The 13,067-nt window shown below is 35.8% G+C and overlaps 1 protein-coding gene across 1 annotated transcript in view; it reads left to right on the top strand.

Annotated features, from left to right (window-relative positions):
• The window catches only part of TYR (tyrosinase), a 110,386-nt gene extending 97,783 nt beyond the window's left edge, over positions 1–12,603 (top strand). Inside the window, exons 4-5 of the mRNA XM_061202738.1 lie at positions 3,065–3,246; positions 12,377–12,603. Of these exons, the coding sequence (XP_061058721.1) occupies positions 3,065–3,246; positions 12,377–12,603 (409 nt within the window). The remainder of the gene's footprint in view (positions 1–3,064; positions 3,247–12,376) is intronic.
• The last annotated feature ends 464 nt before the right edge of the window (positions 12,604–13,067 follow it).

The raw sequence follows: 13,067 nt of genomic DNA, 5'->3' as shown, positions 1-13,067 counted from the left end.
TTATACTTGTATATTTTAAAAACTGCAACAAAAATATGGAGCAAGTACATATGATTTTTTTCTTTTCTCCTTTTTGCTTGTTTATATTTTCTGAATTGTATATAATGAACAAGTAATGCTTTCATGAAAAAAGAAAACCATAGACGTTAAAATAAAAAGAATAATTCATGAAATTATAGGACTTGAATAGACTTAAGCCAGTTCCTAATTTCTTCAGTTGAGGAAATGGAGGTACACACAGAAAAAACAATCTTCTTGAATCCTCTGTTTCCCCATTTCTGCTTAAAGAATAATAACTATTTTTAAAGAACCAGCTCAAATACACATGGCTTTGGCATTTCTATGCATGTCTCATGTCTCTCACCAATTGTAGAGTTCTTCCAGTATAACATGAATCATGAGTAGAAGGAAGAAGAGGAAGAAATGCTATGGGGATGAGGATGGCTTCTGTTTACCATCTGTCCAACACTTAACCATATATCTTACTTATGTTATTTTAATTAATCAGTTTTTAATTTTTTTATTTACAATGTTTGCGGTGTAAAGCGATTCACTTATACATATATACGTATATACATACATATATACATATTCTTTTCCAGATTTTTTTCTATTATAGGTTATTACAAGACATTGCATATAGTCCCCTGTGCTATACAGTAGGTCCTTGTTGTTTATCTCTTTTATATATAGTAGTGTATATCTGTTAATCCCAAATTCCTATTTTATCCCTCCCCTCCCTTTCCCTTTGGTAACCACAAGTTTTTTTCTATGTCTCTGAGTCTATTTCTGTTTTATAAATAAGTTCATTTGTGTTGTATTTTAGATTCCACATGTTAGTGATATCATATTATATTTGTTGTCTGACTTACTTCACTTAATATGATGATCTCTAGGTCCATCCATGTTGCTGCAAATGGCATTATTTTGTTCTTTTATGGCTAAATAATATTCCACTGTATATACATACAATATCTTCTTTATCTATTCATCTGTCAAAGGACATTTAGTTTGCTTAATTAATCCTTACAATACTTTCAAGACATAAATACTACTCCCATTTTGCAGATGAATAAAAGGAAAATTAAACAGGTTAAGACTTTTTACAAGTTTCCTTTGTCACAACCCACAGAATTCAGGTTTTTGCACAGGTTCAAGTTTCTCCAAAACTTAACATATAGTAAGTACTCAGTAAACATATTTAATAATTGAGCTATTTAGGGACCATTTGGTATTCATGGACCAGATTTGCAGTGTTTATCAGCAGCTTGCTGATTTCTCAGTTAATTCACAATTAAAAACAACTTTGACAACAACTAGTATTTGAAGTCCAGATTCTCTAAGCAAATAGAATTGCTTTTCATCACAGAAAAAGTGATGACCACTGCTGCCATCTGGCTTCCTTGTTCTCTTCTTTATTGTACTTCAAAATGTTTTCTCAAAAAAATTATTTGTTTGCTTGAAGTATTATCACTTTCTTTTTTAGACCCATCCTCTTGACCATGCACTAACCTTTTATCTCTGAACTTAAATTCTAGAGCTAAACAACAGTAGCTTATATATCTAGCACTTTCATAAAAATTATCACATTGGATAATTTGGAAACAGATAGGACAGATATTATTACTTTCATTTTAAGGATGAGAAGGCTAAGTCTTCAAGTGGTTCAGTGATTTGCTTATGAGCTTATACAACTTATACAGCTCTTAAACCACAGATCTAGGACTCAAGGGGAGTTCTCTGACTCCAAATATAGTGTTCTTCCCTCTATGTTATATGGTCTGGTAACACAAAGCCATTCTCTTTATCGCACCTTTAATGATCCACTATAAATTCTGCTGTAGCTTAGTTTTGCTTCCATTCTTACTAGACCTTTTTGATCCCATAGTTTTTTAGCTTTTGTTCCAGTTAGAGTTTTTAATTGCATGCAGCAGAAACTCACTCTGGCTGATTCAACAGGAAACAAATTTGCTGGAAGGATATTGGATAGGTGAGGAGATCATGGAGGAGCAGGTTGAGAAACAGATGGGAACAAGGGAGGAAGGAGGGCAGCAGTCAATCATCTGCCAAAACCATGCTCTGGAACAGGGGTCCCCAACCCCCAGTTGGAACTGGGCCACACAGCAGGAGGTGAGCGGTGGGCAAGCGAGAGAAGCTTCATCTGTGGCTCCGCATTTCTCCCCATGGCTCACATTACTGCTTGAACCATCCATCCCCCCTGCCCTCTCCCCCCCCCCAACCCCATCCATGGAAAAATTGTCTTTCACGGAACCGATCCCCGGTACCAAAAAGTTTGGGGACCGCTGCTCTAGAACACAGGGTACCCCTGGACACCTTTACTAATACCTCTGGCCTCGCTGCCCTTAAAAACAGGATGTTGGTTTTCCATTGTCCTTGCTTCTTTGTGTCAGTGTCTCCTGTGTCAAAGTCTTGGATGGGTATGTCTGATTGGCTGAGTATTGATCATGTGGTCATACTCTAGCTTCCAGGGAAGTTTGGAAACCACAAGTTTCCAAGTAAGTATTTTTAGCCTCTATCATGGAAGGTGAGCTCTTTCTCCCACCAAGATTCATTAAACATACACTGCACCAAACATAACAAGGAGGTTGAAATAATTGAAAGTCCCCTACCATGACCAAAAAATGGCCAAATTCTAGTACTGATTCCAATTTGGTTTTGCATGTTCTTTCTTTAGGTGAACTTTCTTTGAGATAAGAGACATATTTAATGTACAACTATGTCTCAGTTGTCACTCAACCAATAATTACACTTGCTCTGCAGCATTCTGAAGGGTCTAAACTTGTCATGTAAGTTTCATTTATCTTCTAAGAAATTTCTCTTTCAAAGTTATCCTCTAATATTTCTCTCAAATGAATGAGTTTCATCAGGGCCTGACAGCATGAACTAGTGACTTACAAAATATTTTCAAAGCGTGAAAACTATATTTGGCATCTTTCCATGGCTTTAGGTTTTAAGATATGCCTTGTTATTTTACTTTAAGAATTCCAAATATTTCTTTTATTAACAATATGTTTCTGACCTTGAATAATCCTTTCCTCTGCAGTATTTTTGAACAGTGGCTTCGAAGGCACCATCCTCTTCAAGAAGTTTATCCAGAAGCCAATGCACCCATTGGGCACAACCGGGAATCCTACATGGTTCCTTTTATACCTCTCTACAGAAATGGTGATTTCTTTATTTCATCCAGAGATCTGGGTTATGACTATAGCTACCTACAAGATTCAGGTAAAGCTCAGTTTCTTTCATGTGAATTGCTGAGTCTGGTATGACCAATTTCTTTTGAGAGTGTGCAAAACCTTATGTTTTTACAATGTTATCCCCAAATTATTTAAATTGGGAAAATGCGTTACGATCCTTAACTCATCACTGATTTATTATTACATGGACCAAGTTGCAAGAGTCTTTAAATTTCTGTCCTTTCTGCTTAATATAGAGCATTTTGCATATGGCAACCATGGGAAGAGCACTAAAATTAAAATCAGAAAAAAAAATGGGTGTGAGACGTGACACTATAAACTGACTTTTGCGTGACCTTGGAAAATTTGACTGCAGTTCCCTGAATCTCAGTTTCTTAACCTAAAATATTGGGAATAGAATACCTCAAAGAGATATTTGATAATTAAATGCATTAAGAGCCTAGGGTAGTCAGCACAAGTTAAACATCTAGCAGTTTTGAAATCATCTTTGGGAACTTCCTGCTAGGGTTACCAAGAAAATTTGTGAACATTTTGATGTTAAACACAGTTAATAATAATAATGATAATAGCTATTATAAAAATAATTGCTCTATGATTAAGTCTAGGATTGTAATTAGATCTAGGCTTTAAATAATCTTCCTTAGTAGTAGTATGTCAGTATCTTTTTGATAAATACGGAACAGGTAGTAATGTCTCCCCCTACCTGTGAGCCTGCTACATACCATACATGCATTGTTAGTCAACCATATATTAAGGGAAGTATTATTATCCCTAGAATGAGGTAAGGACACTGATGCTAAAATAATTTAAATGACTTTCCCAATAGCAAACACCAGTATGTGGAAGAGCCAGATTTCAACACTACAGGGTCCTCTCCACTGCAACACAAGATGGTCAATAGCTAAAAAAATGGTTAAACAACACAGAGCTTGTGGATACGAGGTATTTGACAAGCACTGATGTTTCATTATATTCATTGATAATTCATGGAAACATAAACAGATTAGTAAAATAAAATGAACAAATGAATGACATTTACCAATTTCCTACCTCTTGTTAGACTTTAGTGACACATAAATGAATGACATACCTCCAGACCTCAAGGAGCGTTAAATTCAGTATGGAAGTCAGACAGCTGTGCAAAAAAGTGTGAAACATCAGGCTGTGTTAAGTGCAATAAAGGAGTCGTAAACCGAATCTTATAAGAGCACAGAGGAGAAAGCAATGACTTCAGAGTAGTTCAACCTAAAAAGACAAGACAAGTCCTTGAAGGATGAGCAGGCAGGTAGCAGATAGAAAAGGGTAGGGAATATTCTAAACTAATAGAATAACAAAGATAGAGGTGTAAAGTGTACTATGTATTTCTGAGATGCTAAATTCTCCTATTTGAGTAGTATGAGCAATGAAAAATTACACTGAGGAGATAAATTGAGTTATTTCATAATAGCTAATATATTATGGATCTTTTCATGTGCCAGGAACTCTTCTGGGTATGCTGTGTGCATTATTTCCTTTAATTTTCATAATTACCCTGTGAAGTAGGCACTATTATTTCTTTTTCCTGATCATAGAGGCTTAAAGAATATAAATAACTTGTCCTGGGCCATCTAGCTAGTATGTGGCATAGCAGAACCACATTTTAAGGCCAACAGGAGAAACTGTATTTTATCAACCTTTTCCTGCCCTTTGGGGAACCATTACTTGGACAGATTTGGGTTCGTTACCTGTTTTGCTTTATCTGAAGACCATAGCCAGTGGAAGGAATACTAAAATGGCTGGTAGAGGAGATGCGTTCTTTGAAAACCTGGAGGTCACTAAGAACAGAGGATTTTGCAGAGGGTGGAGGTATGGTAAGGGGAGGGGCTCCCTGTGAGTCAAAAAGAGGGGCAGTCTCAAGTAAAGTGTTTTTCCCTCCTTCTAAAAACACCCACAGTACATAAAGAAAGGAGAATATTGGTAATGGTTTTTCAAAGATTCACCACCAGGATTTTATAATTTCCATTTTCAGAACATAACAGACTCTTTCACGGGCTCATGCTTTTATTACACTATTCTCTCTGGCTAAATTCTGATCCATATCCGTTTGTCACACTCTCAGATATGAAATCATTGTATACATATACATAGTCATGTTTAATCACTCCTTTATTAGAGTTACATGGTAATTTTTCTACATATGAATCTTTCCCCCCTCTACCTTGGCTGTGAGCCCTACAAAATCAGAACTGATACCTTGCAAGCTTCTCCAGTCTTCTCCAAATGGTATCTGGTATGGGGCTAAACCAATGAATTAACTTGAATGCAAGTGATATTTATCATGAAGGATGGTGTCTCTTAACCAATACATATAAGTAAAGCTTGCTAGAAAAATGTCACACCTCTTAATACTCAGGTCATTTTTAAATTTAAAAAAAAATGTTTTAACATCTTTATTGGAGTATAATTGCTTTACAATGGTGTGTTAGTTTCTGCTTTATAACAAAGTGAATCAGCTGTACATATACATATATCCCCATATCACCTCCCTCTTGCGTCTCCCATCCTCCCTATCCCACCCCTCTGGGCGGTCACAAAGCACCGAGCTGATCTCCCTGTGCTATGCGGCTGCTTCCCACCAGCTATCTATTTCACATTTGGTAGTATATATAAGTCCATGCTACTCTCTCACTTCATCACAGCCTACCCTTCCCCCTCCCCGTGTCCTCAAGTCCATTCTCTACATCTGCATCTTTTTTTTTTTTTTTTACAAGAGATAAATAGACTGACACCAAACATTGTACATGGATGACCACAACAAAAGCAACAATGATTGCAATTACCAAACATCTACATCTGCATCTTTATTCTTGTCCTGCCCTAGGTTCTTCAGAACCTTTTTTTTTTTTTAAGATTCCATATATATGTGTTAGCATACAGTATATATTTTTCTCTTTCTGACTTACTTAACTCTGTATGACAGACTCTAACTCCAACCACCTCACTACAAATAACTCAATTTCGTTTCTTTTTATGGCTGAGTAATATTCCACTGTATACATGTGCCACATCTTCCTTATCCATTCATCCGTCAATGGACACCTAGGTTGCTTCCATGTCCTGGCTATTGTAAATAGTGCTGCAATGAACATTGTGGTACATGACTCTTTTTGAATTATGCTTTTCTCAGGGTATATACCCAGTAGTGGGATTGCTGGGTCATATGGTAGTTCTATTTTTAGTTTTTTAAGGAACCTCCATACTGTTCTCCATAGTGGCTGTATCAATTTACATTCCCACCAACAGTGCAAGAGGGTTCCCTTTTCTCCACACCCTCTCCAGCATTTATTGTTTGTAGATTTTTTGATGCTGGCCATTCTGACTGGTGTGAGGTGATACCTCATTGTAGTTTCGATTTGCATTTTTAGATATTTTTAACGTATTTCAAGTCTTCTATTGCACTAGATATTTTCTAGGTGATTTTATTTGTTTATTTATTCTTTCTGCATACATATGTTTAGTAACTACCTTGTTCAAGGCATTTTTTTAGATACTATGGGTACAGTGGTAAACAAGGTAGTCTCCTTCTTCACAGTGCTTACATCCTAATGAAAGAGAAAGACCTTAAACCACTACTTACCTAATGACTCGTTTGTTTAGAGATGGGCATATCTCTAGGGGTCAATGAAGTGACATTTCAGAGAATATCAGTAACAGGAAGAATTAATTAGTTGAAATGGAGGTCTCGATTATGAATTTTGGCCATATTGCTAGGATAACAGAGCCATTAATGAATTTTAAACAAATCAGGATCAAATTTGAGTTTTCATAAGATTACGGTTGCTGCAGCTTGTAGGAAGTTTTTGTTTTTGATTTTATTTTATTGAAGTATAGTTGATTTACAATGTTGTGTTAATTTCTGCTGTACAGCAAAGTGATTCAGTTATACATATATATACATTCTTTTTCATATTCTTTTCCATTATGGTTTATCACAGGATATTGAATAGAGTTCCCTGTGCTATACAGCAGGACCTTGTTGTTTATCCATTCTATATATAATAGTTTGCGTCTGCTTATCCCAAACTCCCAATCTATCCCTCCCCCACCTCCCCCACTTCCCCCTTGGCAACCACAAGTCTGTCCTCTATGTTAAAGACATAATGTTGAGCCAAAGAAACCAGACATCATAGAATATATACCGATGATTATATTCATATAAAATCCAAAAAGATGCAAGTTTTGTGTCGGTTGCAAAGCACATTCGGGGAGGCCAGTGAAAATGCTGTTACGAGTATCCAGGGAAGAGGCGAAGGAAGTTGGAATTGCAGTGCTGGTAAGAGGCAAGGCAGAAAGGACAAAAAAATTTGATATTATTTTGAAAACAAAATTTATGGAACTTGGAAAATGATTACATATAATAGATGAGAAAGAAGGAGATATTAGAGTTGCCCTTAAGCTTTCTGGCCTGTGCAAATGATGAACGGTGATTGAATTCATTGAGATAGAAACAATAGGAGCAGGGCCAGACATGGAGTGAATCTCATGGTGGTAACTGTTACACAGTGAAATGGGGTGAATGGCACATCAGGGTAAATATATCTCTGAGGCAGTTGGATAGCCTTGAGCCTCAGAAAAGATTCTGCCTGCAGATACTAATGTGAGAGACATCAGCCTATAAATTGTTATCTTTGCCAGTCTTTACAATTTTGCGTAGTAGTGATGTTATTCTGTTTTATAGGTAAGTAGACTGAGAACAGAAAGATAAAGTGACAAATTCTAAGTCACAAAGCTCGTAAGTGGCAAATATAGAATCCCAAATGAATCTTCTCTCCATGACTCCACAGAAGAGAAGGTTCTCTTTAAACTTGCCTTGTACACATATGTTCCACCTCATTGTCCCTTCCCTAGTGTCCCAAATGGGTACTTTATACTGAAAAGGCAACAGAAACCACTGGAGGAGAAAAGGGAAAGAAGGCTCAAAGAGTCACATTAGGGGATTAAAGGTATTTATTATTTATTTATAGTTAAATTTTTAAAAATAAAATTGATTCAAAATGTTTTATCTATTTAGAGTCCTTTTCATATAGCTGTGAGCTTACGCCACTAATTTTAGAGAAGTTTTGCTTTAAAATAAGCAACAGCAATTGCTTATTTTCTATTTTATGAATTATTCAATTGCTCCTTCTGTTGTACTTTCAAGGAGTTTAAAATGTATCTTTCATTCTTCTATTCATTCATTTATTCATTCATACAGCAATGTTTACTGAGACACAATAATACTGAGACACAATGCCAGAATAGAGTAAGCTAAACTTTAAGCTTACTAAAAAAATTCTTTAAAATTTCTTGATATAATTTAGTTCAGGCAGTTAATTATTCATCATTTAGGCACTCACGTTTATAATTACTTAATTATTTTCTGTAAAAGGCAGTTGATGTCTTCTTGCTTTAGTCAAACATTTTCTCTTATAATTGAATTTAGTGATGTTTTTCAAAAGTGAGTAGCAGGTGATTTTGTTGCATGCATAACTGATTGAAAGGTGAGACCAAAAACCTTTGGCAATGAAGGGTTGAGTCCTTGATGCTGTTGGCAAATGTAATCCTGCTTTCTGCCTGGTGTTACTTTGTTAAGAGCTTCCTTCTTCCAATATATTCCAAAAGACCTGGACATTTGATTTTAAAAATGAGAGGAGGAGGCATGTTCACAGTAACTGGAGGGTCTCATTCTGCACATGGGGTTTGATGAGGACTTGTTCACTAGTGCTTCCCTATGTGTATACACAGGTGCATACTGTTCCTTCCGCCTGGGATGGCTTGCCATCAGCATCCCACACTCAAGTCCTAATTTATTCTTCTACTCAGTGGGATAGTCTCCTGGGATGCCTTCTCTGACTCCCCAGGCAGTTATAGGAGGTCTTTTCCCCATGATCCCATTGTATCTTTTATATACTTGCATTGGAACAGCATTGCTCTTAAAATCATTTGTTTACTTGTCAGTCTCCTCTTCCAGTTATTATTTCCTTCAGGCCAGGGGCTCTGCTTACTCAGCCTTTCACATGCAGTTCCTGGACCACCACCTGACATTTATTGTGTCTCAGTAAACATTGCTGTATGAATGAATAAATGAATGAATAGAAGAATGAAAGATAAATAAGACATACTACTTGCTCTCAAGGGTTCATGATGAAGCCTGAAAAGTAAGACATACATATAAATAACTACAACACGTAGACAATTATGCCAAGTGTCACAAAGGAGCAATGAAAGAAAGAGTCTGGGAATCCAGAGGAGAGAGCTGAGCAGAATCAGTGATCAAAGCAGGTGTGAGAGAGAAAAACTCTTACTGGAAGCTGGTTCAGTTGAAATATTGATGTAATTACTATGGAGTAAGAGGAATCGATAACAGTTACAAATTACTTTTTATGTGAAAAACATCATTCCAAAGGTTATACATACATTGTAGAGTTTAAATATTACAGGCAAACTTTCTAAGTTACAGATTTTGAATTGGTTAAATTAGGGTAATGATTCCTAACTACCTCATGTGTTTGTTGTGTGGATAAATGGGCATATGAATGCGCTTTGGAAATGACAGAGCACCAAAAAAAAAGAAGAGTATATGATTATTCTGAAGAGAATGGGTAACAAGAAAAATGGAATTTTAAGTAGGTAAAAAAATAGAAAACTTTTGATATTAAGAAATAATTTAAAGATACACTATTGAGGCTCAAAAGCAAATAACTGAGGAAGACAAGTCTAAATTTTAGGTTGAAGCCATTGAGAAATACAGGGTGTTTCAAAGAAGACAGTCCATTGGTGACAGTAAAATTAAGACCACTTGAAATGAACTGAAGTAGAGAAATAATAAGAGAAGCTGGAGAACAGAAGGACAGACAAAGAAATAGTGTTTTAAAATTGTGAAAGAATTTGAGCTGAGCCTTAAGCAATAAAGAAATCATACTTATTATGTAACCTCTATGTAATCTGCATTTTGTCAGACATTTAAAATGCACTATATATTGAAGTGACTAATAGCAATGCAAACTAAGCATTTGTAATTTCATTTTCAATATAACTTTTAAATGTGTTAGAATGGTAACCTTTATGTTTGATGAAAATACTTTTCACATTTTTAATTTCTTTATTTTAGCTTTGTTAGTTTTCATTTCTTAGATTTAAATTAATATTAATCCAAAGTTATAAATCTTTTTTATTATAATTTATTTTATAATGTTAGTTCTTTGCAACTTATTGTCCCCTCCTGATGAAGAGAAACACAAATCTGCTCTATTGTTTCAAATTATGCTTAATGGATTCTAAGAATTTTAGAGGTATCTTAGTGACAGCTGGCAAAAGGACAGTAATAAGGACAAAAAAGGAGAAAGTAACAGGAGAAATGGGGTTTGAGCCCTGTAGCCCCACTTAAGCCAGGGAAGCGCCACTGTTACCTTCTTTGAATGAAGATTGGAATCTAATATAAAATTAATTTTTGACAAATTCTCCTGCTTTAACTGTTTTGAGTGCTGGAGTTTATGGTGATCAATGAGGCTCCCACTTTACATTTCACTTCATGTTGCTACCCATTCTTTCCAAGATATTTTATTAAATAAATATTAATTTTCTTTTTATATTGTTGATCTAATTTTTATGATATATGAAGCTTACATATAACTGTAATTTCAGAATATCCTAAGGTACTTACTCTATCTTTTATTGTTGTAGGAATCTAACTAACTTTAAAACTAATTAGGACTTTTTGAAGTGCAAAAGGCAGAAACTCCATAGAAAAAAGATTAGATAAAAAGATAATTTATTGGTTTACAAAATCCAAGGAAGGAATGAACATTTGAAATGTAAGAAAGACAAAAATGCCGCTGAGACTGAGGAACAGCAGGAACCAGGAAACTAAGCTAGCTAAAGATTCATTCTGCCCCTCTCTCTCTTCCCCCCTCCCTACCCCCTCTCTAGCTCTAAGACTGTTATCAGCTCCTGAGTCAACTGACTATTAATTCCAGCACAGTGAATTCTGAGTAATGATTCTGACTGGCCCAACTTGAGTCAGTGGTTCACTATGAACTAATCAACAGTAGCCTAGAAAATAAGTCATAAAAAAATGTTGTAGTTCCCACATCAGCAACAGGGGGAAGGTAGGGATGGGGAGCAGATATAGGCTCAAATATCCATGGCCTAAATAAGTTAGTTTACTTATTGCTCAAATGGCAGTCTTGGTATGTTGTCAAATACAAGCTCCATAATTTCAGGGACCAGAGCTGCTTGTTTCTTGTAGTTCTATAAGACCTAGGGTTTACCCTTGATCACATGATCTATGGTGGCTCACCAACATACTATCTGCATTAGTTGAAAGGGGAAAAGGGAAAAGGAGAAGGCATAACTTTTCTTTTTAAGGGAACTGCCCCAAAGTTACATGTATTACTTTTGCTCAAGACTTAAGTCACATAGCCATAATTTGCTACAAGGTAAGCCCAAGATGCACTCTCTTCTTTCCTTTGTATCACAAAATGGATATAGAGTATCTTAGAGTGTCTTGTAAATAGTGACGGGAACTTTAAAATCAAGCAAATAGGTATAATAAATTATTAACTCCAAGTGGAAAATAATGTAAGAAAGGAAATGTAATCATAGAATAATATTTGGTTCAATTGAATAATATTTAAATACTAAAAATAATGAAAATCCGAGATGTGGATTTGACTCCAGATCATGGTATTATTATGCTGAAAATATGGAGGAAAGAAAAGGGAAACTGTAAGAGAGCTCAAATCATTGTTTATACCTGAGGAACTCTAGAGATAAACTTGACGAATTAAGAAGTAGTAATATTTGCCTATTATTTAGAAATATGGAGTCAAATAACAATAAGTAACTAAAAGAGTTATAGTAGCTGACTTGGGGGCAGGCACTGTACAATTTACAGATCAGATAATATCTATGAAGTTTAAAACATCCCGACAAGGTGGCATTGTTTTCCTATTTTCCTGATGAAGAACCTGAAGCTTAGGAGTGTTAGGTGTAACTTTCCCAAGATCTTATAGCTAGTAAGTAGCAGAGCTGGTCTTCAAACCCAAGCATCTGACTCCAAAGTACTATGCAAGGATGATGATGATGATGATTGATGATGATGATGATAGTAAAAACATTGGGATGTCTTTCTATTTCAGGACCAGACAGTTTTCAAGATTACATTAAACCCTACTTAGAACAAGCAAGTCAGATCTGGCCATGGCTCATTGGGGCAGCCGTGGTAGGGTCTGTCCTCACTGCCGTGCTGGGAGGACTCACTAGCCTGTTGTGTCATCGAAAGAGAAAGCAGCTTCCTGAAGAAAAGCAGCCACTCCTTATGGACAAGGAGGACCACCACAGCTTGTTGTATCAGAGCCAGTTATAAAAGGCTTAAGCAATAGAGTTGGGCCAAAAAACCTGACCTCACTCTAAATTAAATGATGTCAAAGTCCCTAGGGGTTGTCCCAGCAGAAACCCTTGGCGTGTGTCTATGATAATTCATTATTAGAATTGTTATCTTAATTGTTATCTTAATTGTTAACAAATAATAACAATCTTAATTGTTATCTTAATACAAAATATACCCCTCCTCCAACTCAGGTAGAAGCCACCTGTGCTTGCTGTGCTGTATTTTGATCATTCCCTTAATAGTTTTCCTCAAGCCTATATTTCCAAGGAAAGGATGCCATTTGGTAATGGAGGTGCTAGTCTGCTAGTCATATCTGAATGAAAGTACTCTTATAAAATATGAGAACAATTGTGATTATTTTCCTCTGGATTGTTTAATGACATGTTTCTTTTATTATCCCCTTTCTTTGATTTTAATAAAATAGTAACAAATTTACACTA

This window comes from Eubalaena glacialis, chromosome 10 (assembly GCF_028564815.1).
Source record: "Eubalaena glacialis isolate mEubGla1 chromosome 10, mEubGla1.1.hap2.+ XY, whole genome shotgun sequence".
In the NCBI taxonomy this organism is placed as follows: Eukaryota; Metazoa; Chordata; class Mammalia; order Artiodactyla; family Balaenidae; genus Eubalaena; species Eubalaena glacialis.
Note: the sequence above shows the minus strand (reverse complement) of the source record. Positions and strands in the feature narration are given on the sequence as shown.